At 42.2% G+C, this 15809-nt stretch overlaps 1 protein-coding gene across 1 annotated transcript in view; it reads left to right on the top strand.

Moving 5' to 3' along the window:
- The window catches only part of Nectin3 (nectin cell adhesion molecule 3), a 104573-nt gene extending 90647 nt beyond the window's left edge, over positions 1-13926 (top strand). The window contains exons 8-9 of the mRNA XM_029470386.1: positions 12042-12104; positions 12915-13926. Coding sequence (XP_029326246.1) covers positions 12042-12104; positions 12915-13091 — 240 coding nt within the window. The 3' untranslated portion in view covers positions 13092-13926. The remainder of the gene's footprint in view (positions 1-12041; positions 12105-12914) is intronic.
- The last annotated feature ends 1883 nt before the right edge of the window (positions 13927-15809 follow it).

Below are 15809 nucleotides of genomic sequence, written 5' to 3'. Positions count from 1 at the left end.
TTAGTGACATGTCACCTGCTACAAGCATTCAGAAGGCATTCCATAAATCTTTCAAAAGCCCTACATCCCCAAATACCTTTGTATTTTTATAAAAATGATATGTCAAGTTGAAAATAAAAGCTAAGGGTGGCTATTGAGTGGTTCCTGAGCTTGGCAGCTGGTTAAATAAGTCCCATCAAGAAAACCTCTTTGGTCTTGATTCCAGTTTGTCTTTACAGAAGTACAAATTATCATCTGTCATAGGCCTCTTGTGATCACTCATGAGCACTGTCTACGGATGCCACCCAGTCTCCAAAACACTGAGGGTCTTGAATATGAGTAGACAGTCTGTGAGTGAGTTACCATCTGGATGACTGTCATGAGAGCATACCAATCACTTACCTTGTTAAACAGGTGCCTGATCAATGTGAGCGCTGCGCAATTAGAATCCCATCAATACGGGTGTTGCTCCTGCATGATCAGCCTCTCACATAACAACTAATAGCAGTGAGAGAGAAATTGAACTTTGGCTAGCAGTTTTATTTAGGACTTTTGTTGATTTCTCGCAGGGTGTCTCTGTGATGTCCAGGCTGAACTTAATTCCTCAGCTCAAGTCATTCTCCTGCCTTACATTCCCAAGTAGCTGAGATTAAAGATATCCTCCACCACACCAACTAGGTTTTGTCTCATTTCAGAAAGGTACTTAACAGGTTGGAAGATATCATTCATGTTTTGAAGAGTCTGTACATTATTAATTATGTATGATAGCCAGTTCTTTTGTATTTTTCTCTTAGCATGGAGAAAACATCTGCAAAGATTAACAACTCTGTCATTAAAATACGAGAACACACCTGGATACATTAACAGAAAGTTTCGGTCAGAGACCAGGTTGTAACTGAGAATTTGCTTTATTGTAGCAGATGCCATACTGTGTGAATGGCTTCCTAATCTCTTCAGTTGAGTTCCTCCAAAATGGAACAGCTTTGATAAAATGGAAATAGGGCCTTTTAAAAGTCAACTTCATTGAAGTATACCTTATGTAACAATGCTGCATTTTAAGTGTAAACTTTGATAAACACCAACAGATGTATGAATTCTATAATCCCCGCCCCACCCAAGACCATTTCAGTGACCAGAAACATTTGTCACATAGTGTTCCTCATCATCATCTGGCCCACCACCTTCCACACACTCATCTCTCTTGAGCAGGCACTGATGCGATTTCTCCTGCAGTATGCCTTTTGTCAACACCCACATGTAAAAGGAATCAGTGTGCTCTCCTGAATCTAATACTCTTGATCAACATGATGTGTTCAAGATTCATTCATATTGAAGGAATATATCTTATTACTCGTGTGTGTGTGTGTGTGTGTGTGTGTGTGTGTGTGTACACACACATGAACTTTTAAAATCACTTCGTTGTTGAAGACTGCTCTGATTTAACTTCTGGGAATACTGTGAATAGTTTATTAGCTGATTTTGATGCCAGTCTCACAAGAGGATTGTCATGTCCTCTTTGTCCCCATCTAAGGAAGAAGTTCAGACTAGTACTAGTCTGTCTTTGAATGTTTAATAGGACTTAACAGTAAGCCCATCTCCTTAGAAATTTCTTCTGCAAAGGATTTTGTTGGTATCTTGAAGACATTTGTCTTTTTCATCTAGGTTGTTGAAATTTACCATCAAATTGTTTATAACATGATTTTGTCCTACTAATTTAATGGGGTGAGTTTAGTAATGCAAATAGTTTTAATTTGCATTTCCAGTGTTTTATGTTTGCTGGGAGTTTCCAATTTTACTAATTTTTCAAAGAGGCAGTTTATAGTTTTATAAGTTGTCTAAGAGTTTGTCCATTTTTACTAATTTCCCATTATTATTGTTTCTTTCCTCCCTCCTTTAGGTTTAATTTTAAAAGTAGCAGTATTCTAGATTGAACACTTAAAGTACAAGTAATTCTTTGTTTGAGATCCTACATGGTTTGACAATTTTATTACATTAACTTCAGAATATGAGAGTGGGAATTGGCAAGTCCTAGGTTTGAGTCCCAGATCTCCGAGGCTCCATGACTAGCCACCCTGACCTTCATGCTCATTTGCAACTTTGTCAAAAAGAATGTAGAGAGTGTCTCTAAGGATGACTGCTGGCCTCCAAACACCCATGCACATTCATGTGTCTCAGCAAATGAATGTGTAAATGAATAGACACACACACACAGAGAAATGTCTTTTCTAGTTTCCCTTGTCTTCTTCTTCTTCAATCAGTTATTTAGAAATGCTTGTAAATTAGTAAATTATGAAAATTAATATAAATAAAAAATAATTAAAATATTTTAATATTAACCTCCCATTAATTCTCTAGCATCATATACATACATATCTCTAGTGAGAATTAATGTCTATAAGAATGACTATAGAATTTTAGTCCCTCCATGCTGAGACTTTTTAAAGCCCAGCACATGGTCTGTCTTGCTGCACTGTTGTAATTATCATTGTGCTGTGGTTGGATATAGTCTTCTACCAATGCCAATTGGGTCAAGATGGTTCATAGAGTTGGTGACCGATAAGATATCTTTTTTCAGTCGATAAGAAAGGAGTATTCGTTCCAGCTGTATATATGAGTATATCTGTCTTGTTTTAACTCTTGTCAGTAAGTTATTCATGTATTTTTGTAATTCTCCTATTGGGCTGGTGCACGTGGATTGAGGACTGCTTTGTCATCTCTTCTTTATGCCCTGGTCCCTTTTTAAAAATTATTATTATCTGACAGTTTCTTACATGCGTATAATAATTTCAGTGCTTTGCACCCCTCCCCCAATGTCCTCTCCCACCCCCACTTCCTTTCGTGCTGAAACCCTTCTTTTCAACATGTCTCCCTCCTCCTCTTTCCCTGTCTCTTTGACTGAATGACTCACTGAGTTTAAATAGGGCTGCCTCCATGAGCATGGCTTGGGGGATACTTCACTGAAGCACACATAATTCCTCAGGGACCAAAGCACTGAAGAAAGTGACACCCCTTCTTCTGACCATCATTACCTGTCAGAAGCCCCCCCAGGGAGCGGGACTTCCTAAGTCTGACTCTCACTCTCTACTGCTTTGCTTTCATGGTAGCAGAGGGTTCAGGCTCTAGGAGGGAACTCATGCCTGCCTGGTATTGTAAACCTAGCTAAGAACCTGAGGCTGGGGAGGTCCAAAGACCAAGGGAGAACCTACTTCTGGAAGTGAGGCCTCATGGGTAAGGTGGTGTAGTTCTACATTCTGTCTAGCTACTGGGGTGTGTGAACTTTGCTCAGGCAGATAAAACTCGGAAAGCTAGGCTACATTTCACCCTACACTGCTCGGGGGAAGCACTGATACAGGGCTCAAGGAGTCGGAGAACGAGGACTGTCCAGGAAGGGAAGCTTATTGGCTAAACCCTCTGGGCCCATTTAGATACCTCATCAGCATGGGGAACTCTGTGTTCTATAACACTTGACCAGTGGTTGTGTTCTTTATGTGGGGATCTGGTCAGGAGTGGTGCGGCTTCTAAACCCACTCTACCTTGCCAAGTTTCCTGGCACGGTCCACTGACCCACAAGGTAGGGCCTCAGGAGTCTTGCCCACATCCGTGGTGAAATGTGGAGGGGCATGATCTTAGTCTGGTAACCAATGCTCTAGCAGTTCTGTGCATGCTGCTTTGCAGCAATCCTCACCCAACCTCTGGCTCTGAGATCCCTTCTGTCCCCTTTCCCATGATGTTCCCTGCACCTTGGGAGTGAGGGCAGAGTGACACAAAGTGCTGAGCACTTCAGTCACTAGTTGTCTACACTTTGACTGCGAGTCTCTCTATTAACCCCTGTGCACTGCAGTCAGAAGCTTCTCTGCTGGAGCTGAGGGCTCTACGCATCCATGAATGTCAAATATTTAGAAGGCGGGTTGATACTATGTTGGTTTGGCTGAGCTATGACCTCCTCAGCTACAAGTTCTTAGGTAAGGTTATGGCACTAGACCTGTTCCCTCCTGCAGAGTAAACCATCCAGCTCTATGAAAGCCAGCCAGTAAGAGTAAGCATCCAGCCCACATCCACACTGATTTTTCCATGCTCTGTGGCCAAAGTATGTCGTGTCTTCAACAACAGGCTGTTCCATCAAGTTCTAGTGTACAACCAAAAGAAATGGCAAAACCCACATCGGCCTCGGGCCCTCTGGGACCTCTCTGACCAACAACTTGTGGGGCAGGCACCCGACTTCTTGTTTAATAAACTGTGGCTTCTTGGGGGTGTTCGGGGGGGGGGAGGAGTAGTATTTTCCTGACACACTGATCCTTCCAGCATCTTTGAAAACTACTCCTTTATTTCTAGTAATGTCCTTTATCTGAAGTCACTTGGCCTGGTATAGTATAGTCACTCCAGTTTTTAAACACTTTGAATGTTTCTCTAATGGCTCATGCTTTCACAGTATGGCTTTTCCTTCTTGTTTTGAGGAAAGAAGAAGGGTGTGGGTGTGAAGTTACAGTTTATTTTATAGCCCAGGCTAACCCTTGAATTTGCATAATCCTATTCCTGCTTTTCAAGTGCTGGGATTGCAGGTGACAACCTCCACACAGTGCTTCCTTTGCTTTTTGATACCCTCTTTGTATCACAAATGAATTTTATATAAATCATGTCAGTTGGATGAGTTGTAGTCATTCTAAAAATTCTCGTCTTTCGTTTCTATATGCACTCCATTCTTATTCCTATGGTTGGGTTTAACCTCACAACTTATTTCTTAAATGTGTTCTGTCGATTGTTTATCCCTCATCCTTTCCTCTCTCCTCCATACTCTGTGAGTCATTTGTTATTACCTTCTTTGTTGAATTATTAGTCACATATTTTTATTTTTACTGTTTTTCTGTGGATTGAATTTACTGTCCTAGTTAGGGTTTCTGTGGCTATGATAAACACTCTCACCAAAAGCGACTTGGAGAGGAAAGGGCTAATTCCAGTTCACAGTTCTCAGTCACACCCATCACTGAGGGAAGGTGGGGCAGGAACTCTGGATAGGAACTTGGAGACTGAAACTGAAGCAGAGGCTGTGGAGGAGGCTGCTTACCGGCCTCAGCTGTACACTAGCACACTAGTGACATCAGTAACTAATGGAGAAAATACTCTACAAGCTTGCCACAGACCAAGCTTATGAAGGAATTTTCTTCATTATGGTTCTCTCCTAGATAACACTGGCCTAGGTCAAGCTGACAGAAACAAAAAAGAAAACAGAAATGCTGTGCTCTACTTTTAACATAATATTACACAACTTTATATTACAGGATCTTCACTTCTGCCTCCTTACTCCCCTTAGTAGTCTTAGAATAATCGAATAATAGTTTAGTTTGTTTTTCATGTGTTATATAAACTTGGTAATCCATTCTTACTGCATTATTTCTTAAACCGTAATATATAATTTTGAAATGTCAAAGTTCTTATTGGAGTCGGTTTTCTTCAACACGGAGAATCCTTCTATAACACTTCTGTGATAGAGATGATCTGAGCACAAAATACCTCAGCTTTTGGTTGTCTGGAAATTTCTTCATTTCGCTGTTTTTATTTAACATTTCTGTGGGGCTTACAATTGATATCCAGTTTAATTTTTTTCATCACACACATTCAAATTGAATTTGCATACTCTCTTGTCTCTCATGTTTTCCTTTATTGCTGATAAAAAGCGAGGGATAATTCTTGCATAATTTTTGCATATCTTATCCCATTTTTCTTCTAGCAATATCTTTGATTATGTCTTTAATATTGATTTTTCAGCAATTGGATCCTGCAATATGTTTGGGTAATATTAAATATTTCAATTCTTTTTAGGATGTATTGACCTTTTAGAAATACAGACTTTTTTTTAACCCAAACTGGAAGTGCTTGCTAACTTTCTCTTTCCACTCTGTTGTTTGCATTGATAGTTTCTTTATGCACATATATACTCACTGTATACTTGTATACACCCAGTGTCTAATTGGCTATGAGGACACCTAAAACGATTTTCCACTTTAGCTTTTCAATTCTCTTTCATCCCGCTTTATCTTTATTAATGCTCACATTTTCTTTGTAGCTGTGAGTGTATGGATAATAACGTTTTTGTGATCATCTCCATGTGTAGTCTGGCTGGCATGGAACTAATCCTCTTCCAGCTTTGATTTCTCAGAGTGCTGGAATTATATGTGTGAGCCACGATATCTGGCTTATGGTAGACACATGAAAGTGTATCTATCATTTCCAGGTTAATTTTTTTATTGACTTTATCTACTTTTTTCATGGCCGGTAGATATCACTTAGGCACTGGGCATCGTAAATGTTACAGTTATTCCTTAGTAAGAATTGTGTTATTTTCTGGCAGTGTGAACGTAAAAAATCAACTTCATCTTCTAGAAGCTTCTGTTTGTCCTAGAAGCTTATCCTTACCTCTAAGGAGGACAGGTTCTTGTCTCTTAAGTGTTTTGGGTATGTGTTCTGTATCTCTGAATGCTTCATATGTTGAAATTTAATCCTCACTGTATTAAGAGGCTGGAAATGCAGTGCAGCTATGCTGCTGAGGGGTGGCTTTGAGATATGATTAAGATTAGATAATGCCACTAAAAAGGATCCCCATAACAAAATCCGTTTAGTGGTGGCTTTATGGAAAGACGGAAACCAGACATGCCATGTGTGCACTCCCTGTCACTTGCCATGTGATTCCCTGTGTTGTCTCAGCCTCTATTAGCAAGAAGATCGACAATAGGTACAGCCCCTCACATATACCGACAGGACAGGGAGCCAATGTAAACCTCTTTTCTTGTGGTATCCAAAATGGAGTACTTCAGTATCACGTTGAGAGGTAATTTTTCTACTTTTGGCTGGTTACAACCTGAGCATTTCTCAGCTTTAATAGGGCTCTAGGAGTGACAAGATCATAGGTCTCTATCAATATCTGCCTCCTCCTCTAGTACCCATTCATTGTCTGATCCATGTATGCTTAGACTTGACCTGAGCCAGATGAACTCTCTCTGTGCCTGGATCTGAGCTTTTTCTGATTCTCATTTTCAGTTGCCTTCTCCAGATTCTAGACACTTCAGCTCACCTAAAAGTAGAACTTTTCCCTGTGAGTTCATCATGAATCATCCTCTCCTGAAGGCAACAGAGAAGTCAGGGTAATCAAAGGTTCACTCGAGGTGTGTGTGTGTGTGTGTGCACGCGTGCGAATGTGTGCTTCTGTGTACAATCTTCCCCAGAATTTTCCCTTTATGCAAAATAATTGTCTAATGTTTGAAATTCTTGTTCTGTGGACTTGACTCATGGTTTATGGTATAAACCATCATAACTGGAGACTCACTTGGTGGTCTATAGAAAAAGTACTAGGGCGAGCTATTTCAATAGAATTGAAGTCATTTTACCGACGTGACATAATGGGAGGAGACAGGATGCCAGCAGACACATGGTACCATGTGGCGAACAGCCCAGGAGAGTCCTGGAGCAAACATCCAGCTCAGAAAAAAATGGCTAGGGTCTCTGTGCCCCCAGAATTGTCTGTTTATTAGAAGTTCATTGAAAAGTATATTTACAGATTATCTTAGGTATTAACCTAAAGCTGATCAGAGAAAGAGGTACAATCTACACAGATAAAACACACACACACAATAATGGTATGGCAGAGGACAGAAAGCATTGACCAAGGAGGCCAGGCCTCAGTCAGAAAATCAATGCCATTATAGGCAGTGGGGTGGCTGGCCATTCTGCGTCCTCTCAACAATGCCAGGAAGGGTAGGTGGTGGCAGTGGCAGTGGGGTGGCTATCAGTTAGCACATGATAGGGGAAAGCCTGAAAAAAGAGGAGTGTGGTTTTGAAATGACAGTTTAAAGGCTGGAGGGATGGCTAAGTAGTTAAGAGTGCTGGCTGCTCTTCCAGATGACATGGGTTTGATTCCCAGCACCCAGAGTGGCTCACAGCTGTATTAAAGACAGCAGACAGGGGGGTTGCGATGACAGTCTATTCTATGTGTGATGCTAGAGTGATGCTTCCATGCTATTGGATACCTGTCAACAACCAAATAAGGTGCACTGCCACAGACTTCTGAAGTGTGTGCAAAAGTAACAAATGAGCCACAGTAAAGCCGGAAGTTGTCCTGGAGCTGAGGTTCAGACCCACAATGGAGGGGACAGGTGAGGTATATGAAAACTGTATTTCCCACCCAACTTTTATAGGTGCATAAAACTGAGCCATGAAAATCAGTTTATTAATTTATAAACTCAATTTCAGCATTGCAGACTCATGGATGTTCAGAAGTATATGATTGATAAATACTTCAGATATGGGATAAAGTCTAGGTACTTCCTTTTGGGGTCAGGTCTGTGTTATTAAATGTTTGGTTAATTTCCTATCTCCTACCATAGGAAAAGGTAGCAACTCTATATTAGTCATAAAGCCAGGGGTTCTTTTATGTATTTATATTGAAACAAAGTACGTTTTAGCCTCTGCAGTTCCCTTGCCCTGGCAAGCTTAATGCACGTCCTAACTTTGGCTTGCAGGAGTCATTCATGTGTTTTTCTGGTGACACAGGGAGAGGGTTAGCAGCATACTGCTAAGACAGGGTGATGACAGATTTCCTGGTCATGTGAAAATCACCATCTGGAATTTTGTAGAGTGAATGGGAAGACGTGCTCTTCCAATTCTCTGTAAAAGCTACAGCCATATTCTTTTTGTAAAATATGTCTCTTTCAGAGAGGATGGCAGCTCTTCTTTCCACACACTGCCCCCAATAGGAGGAGCAGGCAAACTCTGGGCTGGTGGGCATCTTGTACACATCTCACCAGAGTCATCCTAAAAGTTTTCTTTCTTGCACTTTTTCTCTTCTCATTTTTCTACACGATTGTACTCTTTTATACAGAAGAGGAATAACCTCCAGACATTGCTGGTTGCCTTTACTTGGGTAGATTTTATGTCTTTACAGAAGTTAGGGCAGCTTAGTCCATCACCGAATTCCTTTTTCTTCCTCTGAGAACATTAGATATAGAAACTGAATAAGACTATTAGACAGGCGAGACTGCTGCAGATGACAGTGTGGGTGGACGGTAGCAGGACTTTGTCAGAGGTTCCTTGGTGCTAAGAAAAGACACCGTACATTTGGGTGGCTTTTACTGACTTATTTTTCTAAAAATCAACACAAATAGGTTTAGGTTTTACTGTAGCATAGAGGATCCTAGAAGACAAACAAATGAAGTTATAAATAAGATGTATTTTATAAAGACATCCAGATACCTCTTCAGAAAAATTAATTGACCTAATTGATTTAGAAAACCTATGCCTGCCCTCTCTGGAGAGCTGTTACCTACTGTTTTATCAAATTACACTTTATTATGAGTGACACAGAACAATTTCTTAATCATCTGTAAAAAGAAATAGAAAGAAAACATATACAGAGGTCCTCTAGAAAAGCAAAGAAGCTAAGGAAAATACTAATTTTGCTTTAAGATACTAGTTTTCAACTCCCCTTTCCTTGGACCATGAGCAAGAAAATAATTTGTGAAGATTGTGGTGGTGATGCTACGTACCCAGCATGGCTTGAGTAAAACCCTTGCTTTTGCTGGGACATGGACTCTGGGGACCTGCCAAATTGTGTACTGGAAGGGCACACACTTCTGACTCTGGCCTTTCCTAAGCCAGTGCTGTCTCTTTTAGGGGTAGAAGACCATGACATTGCTGGATGGGATAGTAGGTGAGACCTGGGCACTAGGAGAGGGGAGTGATATCCAACAGTCAACTAAAGCCAAGCTCCAGAAGGCAGGATGCCCAGGAACTCCGGGTCCTTACCACTAAGCATGCTGCTTTGCCTTAAGCCAGATACAAGATATGCATTCACTGTAAAAATTAAGAAATCAAATATGACAGCTACATAGTATTGAATTTCAAGGTTTCTACATGACTGGCCACAGGTCTATTAAGATGACCTGCTTAGAATTTATTACCAGTATGTATTATGTTGTTAATGTCATCTGGTTGTGTGAAGATCATCCTCGCATCATGTTGCAGATGATTCTAAGGGGAGGTCGCTTCTCAGAGATAATTTATAATATGGCTAGCCTTGACACAGGAGACCAAGAACCAATCAGAGTTTAGCTTCTAATCAGTTCATTAACTATTAACTTACTACAGAAGACAGGGTGGGATACAGGAATGAATGAAGAGTTGTATCTGTTTGAGCTGCTATAAAACCAAGCCATAAAAGGGACCTCACGACACACAGAAGCATCACCTAGTTCTTGGGGGTTGAGTATTGCAAGATCCGGTGCCTGGGGAATAAACCTTCACCTGACATGGCCATCTCTCTGTAATCTCATAGTTTAGAGGAGAACTCTGTAGTCTCTTCAGTGCCTGATAAGGCAGCACTGTCCCCATTCATGAGAGGCCTACCCCCATGGCGTCACCTCTTCCAGTGACCCACCTGCTGGTACCATCACACTGCAGACTGGGATTCAGAAATGGTCTTGGGGGAGGACAAATATTCAGTCAGCGCAGCAGACCAGACAGGTTCAGTATTTCAACTGGAGTTGAAAATGACGAATGTTCAAGACTATAACAGAAGGCAAATTATGAGACGAGGCATAAAAGATGCACAGAGAACAGTGGGGAAAGCTGAGTGAAATAATTGGCTGTAGAACAGAAAGGCTCTGGGAAATAGGGAAGCATGAGTCTAGTCAGGCCACCATACAGGGGGAGTATTTCACTCACCAGAGCTTAAGGGGTAAACCTTCCAGACCAAAGGGACAGCAGAGCAAAGACATGTTAGTAGATATAGCCACACAGGGCATTCAGTCTTCCTCTTATTGTGTTTGCAGACAATCTCCTGTAGGCATGGAGCTAGAAGCAAGGGCCGTAAGCCTCAAAAACTTAGAATCAGATGTAACTACACTTGAGTCACAGTCTGCTAACCATCTGTGAGATGAGATACTTTAATCATGCTGAACCCCTGACTTAGTCACATGAAAATACTGTTGATAGGAAAACACAGTTTGTACTTCAAAGCAAATAAGAGGTGGTTTAATGTGGAGTCAGACATGAGTGACGATCGCCTGGAACTTAGATTCAGATTCCCCCAAACATGGTGGAAGCAGGAATTTGAGATTTTGTTAGCTACAGAAGAAAGTTCTAAATCCAAGTATTTGCATGGGTGGGTGTCACATGTATGTGTTCTTTGATGCTACTTGATGACAGTCTCTGGCCCTTGGGCTAAGGGGAAGCCAGTGGTCTGCTGAAAATGCATTTCAAAGTTCCTGATAGCCACCAGGATGTTAAGTCAGATAGGAGTAAACACCGAATGGCTTTCAACATGAGTAAAAGTAGAGGAAGATAATTTGGCTTTGGTCTGTAGCATCTTCTTTCTCATTGTCAGGGAGTGAGTGATTAGCTTTGTAGAATCTTTACCATAAGTGCGGTGGTCTCCTCAAACTCAGCAACCTCAAGGGAAACCAGTTTTATAGAATGACGTGTGTGAGTTAGATGAGTGAGAGAGTACGAGACTCCTTCCAGCACTCCATCTTGTTCAGGAGACTGATGAGAAAACAGTAGTGTTGTATATGCTCTGATGGCTGCCTTCACATGAGGCTGATAGAGGGCCTTACAAATGATGTGGCACTTGAATGTATCAGGCAGAGGGGGCTAAGAAAGAGCCCTTTGCAGTGGAGGTGATGTTCAAAGTGATGAGGTAGGAATCGGGGAGAAAAGAATGGTCACACGAATGACCACAGATAAAGGCTTGTCATTACCTGATTCAAGGCACCGGACTGTTCCACTGGGGAAAGACTGAAGACCTTCGGTGCTTAAACTCTGAAGTCATATATTCTCAGTTCGCCCTAATTCTTGTGTATCACATGTTCTGGATATTTTCTCCCTGGAGACGCCAAGACAGGTTGGGTGAGGGGAGAGAATATGTAGATGTTTATGTTTTCCGTCCTTCTGGAGAATATTTCTCTCCATTGGTAGACATTTAGCAAGTCACGATTGGCTCCCTGTACCCGGGAGCCTGCCTGGTATTGGTTCATGTGTTGGTGCTTCACAGGTGTGTGTCTTTTAATGTCTTCCAGACTGAACACTTGCCTTTGCAGACTCAGTTCAAAGAGAAAGGAGCTTGTGGTCTTCAGCCCTCTGTAAGTAAGGCTCGTGCTGTACTCATGCAGGTATCCTTTGCCATTCTATCAGATGGTCATAACCGTTCATCTTATCCATTGCTCTCTGTTTAAATGTCTGTACATGACTTGAGAAAGGCTTCAAATTTGCTTCTTCTTGCAAGTAATCTAAAGAACACTGCTAAGTAATCTAAGAAGCAGCTGTCTTTTGTGTGAAACCAGTACCCAAGGCAGAGAGGGCCATTTCAGAAATACCACAGAGCATCAGATGCAGTTCGGTCTAGAGTTAAGTGTCAGCTGTGGCTCAAGGTCAAGTCAGAAGGAAAGGTGAAGAGAGAGGCTATTTTGGGCAGTGTTTTTAAATCTCCCTTTGATCAGACATATGGTCAAATGCCAGTTCCTTTTGCTTTGTCCATGCCCTAATCCCCCAGTGCTGAATCTTGATGTTTATTTTTGTTTTGTTTGATTTAACTCTCTGACTATCTCATATATTCCTTCCAAGCCAGAGCGCTATTTGAGAGGCTCCTGACATTCACAACCATGGCTTCCCCTAGCTGACCTTAGTGGGACCCAATTCCAAACCTCAAATCCTAAAATTCCTCAGCGTTTGTAGGTTACAGTTACAGTTTGTAGTTACAAGGCGCCACTCCTCTTACTCGGGTGCCGTGGGCACCAAATGACTGCACCATGGTGATTTTCCATCTAGTTCCTTTGAGGGGTAGGGTCAGGGTCATGGCCTTGAGTGAATTTGACTTTTGCTTGTTTTCACCAGTGTCCTAAAAGAAATGTAAACAGTGTCTTTGCTAATGTAAGCAATGTTTGAATTTCTAGAATGGACCAATTAGCAGGAGATTTGACTATGAGGATGAGAGCGCAATGCAAGAAGATGGAACTCAACGCATGTGCCCCCTTTATAGCCAGATGTGCCACCAAGACCGAAGCCCTCACCAACATCACCCACGCAACCCCGAGAGGCTCTACATCAACCCACGAGAACATTATGTGTGATTTTCCTTGTCATGAAGGGTGTTGTAACAAATGTTTATTCTTAGACCTGAGAGAAACTGAGGCATCTAAATGATTTCAGTCTTAAAGTGTGTTGGCACGATCGAAGAACGAATCAGAGCTAAGAGTAGATTGCTTAACTTCATTAAGGGTTCCTTACCCACCAGTTGTGTGTGTGAGCTCACCTGTAGCTTCACTTCACTGTAACTCTGAAGTTTAGCTACTAACACTTGGCCTCCAATGGTGTGTTCATTTGAAGAGGAAGGCCCCAGATGCTGGCTACAGCTTTGCTTGGGTCTCAGACACTGCTTGTCTGTCATTTAAACAGGTGGGAAAACGAGCCCCACATCCAGTTCACTGATTATTAAGCTGGGATTTAGATTTCCCTAGCCTCCCAGTCCAATAACAATACCTGCGTACAGAGGCCAGAGGAGAGGAGCAGACTGCTGTATCCAATGGTGACAAAGGCAAGGGGAAGCGGCAAGCCTCTGTGTGCTTGTGAACCCGTGTTAGTGCCCCGTGTCCTTCCTGGCCAGTAGGCTCCAAGGGCTCCATGGGGATGTCTGCCCTCTGTCCCCTTGGGACCAGCTGTGTCTACTTTGTCCCTGTTGCTGCAGTCTTGTGTTCCACTGGCCCAATTAGCTCGTTTCCACCTCTTCAGTCCTTAAAAATCCCTGCTGAAATGGGATGCGGACCTTTTAGCCAGCTTTCCATTCGCTCACACAAGACAAGCTCAGTGCTCACCTCTTAAAGCTTTCAAGGCCAGCTCACCACACAGGCTTTAGCTAGCTACTCTTCTTCATTCTTTATTCTTCTTCCATGTCTTATCTACCTCAAAATTAAAAAAAAAAAAAAAAGAGAGAGGAGAAAAAAAAGCCTATTAGAAATCACTGCAAAATAACCACCACTCTTAAAAGCCTAGTGGAAAATTTGAAAACTATTTTTTTTCTTTTGTAAAGCTACTTCAGTATCACATGCTTGCTGAATCTACATGTCATCTATTCTCCTCCCCATGTCACCTGGTCAGAGAGCCTAAAGAGATGCTATACAGTTGGTAATAGCAGCCTCTCTGCTAGGCTTGACAGCTACAAAGCTACACTGCAATGCTGTGCTGCCTGCTCCTCCTGTCTGCCTGGAGTTCTAGACCTTATCTCCCTTGGCCAGCTGTCCATCACTGAGACTGGCAATGGAGAGCACGGAGGGAAAGTTAAAGGCAAAACAATCCTGGATCCAGCTTGAGAGTAGTGTCGCTTTACTGTGTATCCTGGAAAGGCCAGTGTGTGTCACTGGTATTAAGAAATAAAACACTGTAACTTGTTACATAATTTGTAAAAGGAGGACAGTAGAAATGGGAAAATAAATAGTATACATTTCCAGCCGACGCTTCAGGAGGAAATGAGAATATTACCAGGTTTATAGTGACATGCCAAAGACACCTTACACACGCTGTGCTGGCTGGGGTTCTCCTCTGCTTCCTTTTTTGTTTGTTTGTCCAGCTTTGTGGGATAAGTCATAGAGGGGATTCTGCAGTAATATACCCACCCACGCCATTCCCTGGGTGATGGGTAGTTCTGGGAGCAAGGATGCTCAAATTCCACCGTATATCTCCGGTAGGATTAGTGTTTTCAGAGGCTAAGGCTCCAGAGCACCTAGAGTTCCGCTGGTCCTCTGCCCCATCACTGTAGTACTTTGGATTTACTTTATTGCCTTTATAGCAAAGATGATGCCACCTTCATTGCTCAGAATGCCATTACTAAGCCAATGTAACTAATGTTATAGGATTCCCTGTGATTGTTTTCCAATAGTTAGGGTTGTACCGAGAGTTTTCTTTGACACTGAAGCATTTCATATTACCTAGATGCTAGGGCCCAGAGTGCAGCACCCCCTCCTTCAGAAGGCTTTAAAAATATCTTAATGCTGAAGACAGTTTCTAAAGTCCTGCTGGGAAGCAGATTGTAGAATCCACACCACAAAAGTGCATTGTGGAGGCAGGGAGAGGGGTGGGATGTCTTCGTTTGTGCCAGAGAAAAGGATTTGGAAGCCTTTTGTCCTGTCCTTAGCCCTGTCCCAGGAGGAACCTACTGTCTACCTTTCAACCATTCTTAGTATTGTTATGAAAAAGTTATTTTAGGGTGTGGATACTGTCTGGTGCCAGCAAGTTCACTGTTGTCTGTGTCTCTATTAGCTATGAAAGTCCTTGGGCAAACTGCTATATTTGACAGTTGTTGGCCCCAAACATGGGTCACATAGGCTTCATAATAGCTTATTCTAGCGCCTCCTGTCTGTTCTCTATTTAAAAAGAAAAAGTTAGCTAAATACAGAACAGCTTTAAAAGGGTTTGATTAACCAGTCCCCTCAATCGAAGAATGCCATCCAAAATTAGTCTGCTGACCTCTGTATTTGGAGCCCTTGACGGTGGCATTTAAATTAGGAAGCTAGACTATAAGTGAGGTTGAGGGGCATATCCACAGCTGGTCATGGTCCCCCCGTTACTGTTTTATTAAAGTTCACTGGGACAGAAGTAAATCCACATAGCAGTTGTCCATGGACTGCTGCCACTGCATTCCAAGGAGGCAGGGGGACATGCTCACCCTCACCACAGCCCCCATTGCCTATCTCACTGTCAACATTATGACTACTACAGTAGCAGACCACCAGATCCGCTGCATCTCAGTCCACTGAAGCATCTGTACTGGCTAGGATCAGCCTGACTTAATGGGA

The sequence above is a fragment of the Mus caroli genome, chromosome 16, assembly GCF_900094665.2.
Source record: "Mus caroli chromosome 16, CAROLI_EIJ_v1.1, whole genome shotgun sequence".
Taxonomy (NCBI): domain Eukaryota; kingdom Metazoa; phylum Chordata; class Mammalia; order Rodentia; family Muridae; genus Mus; species Mus caroli.
Note: the sequence above shows the minus strand (reverse complement) of the source record. Positions and strands in the feature narration are given on the sequence as shown.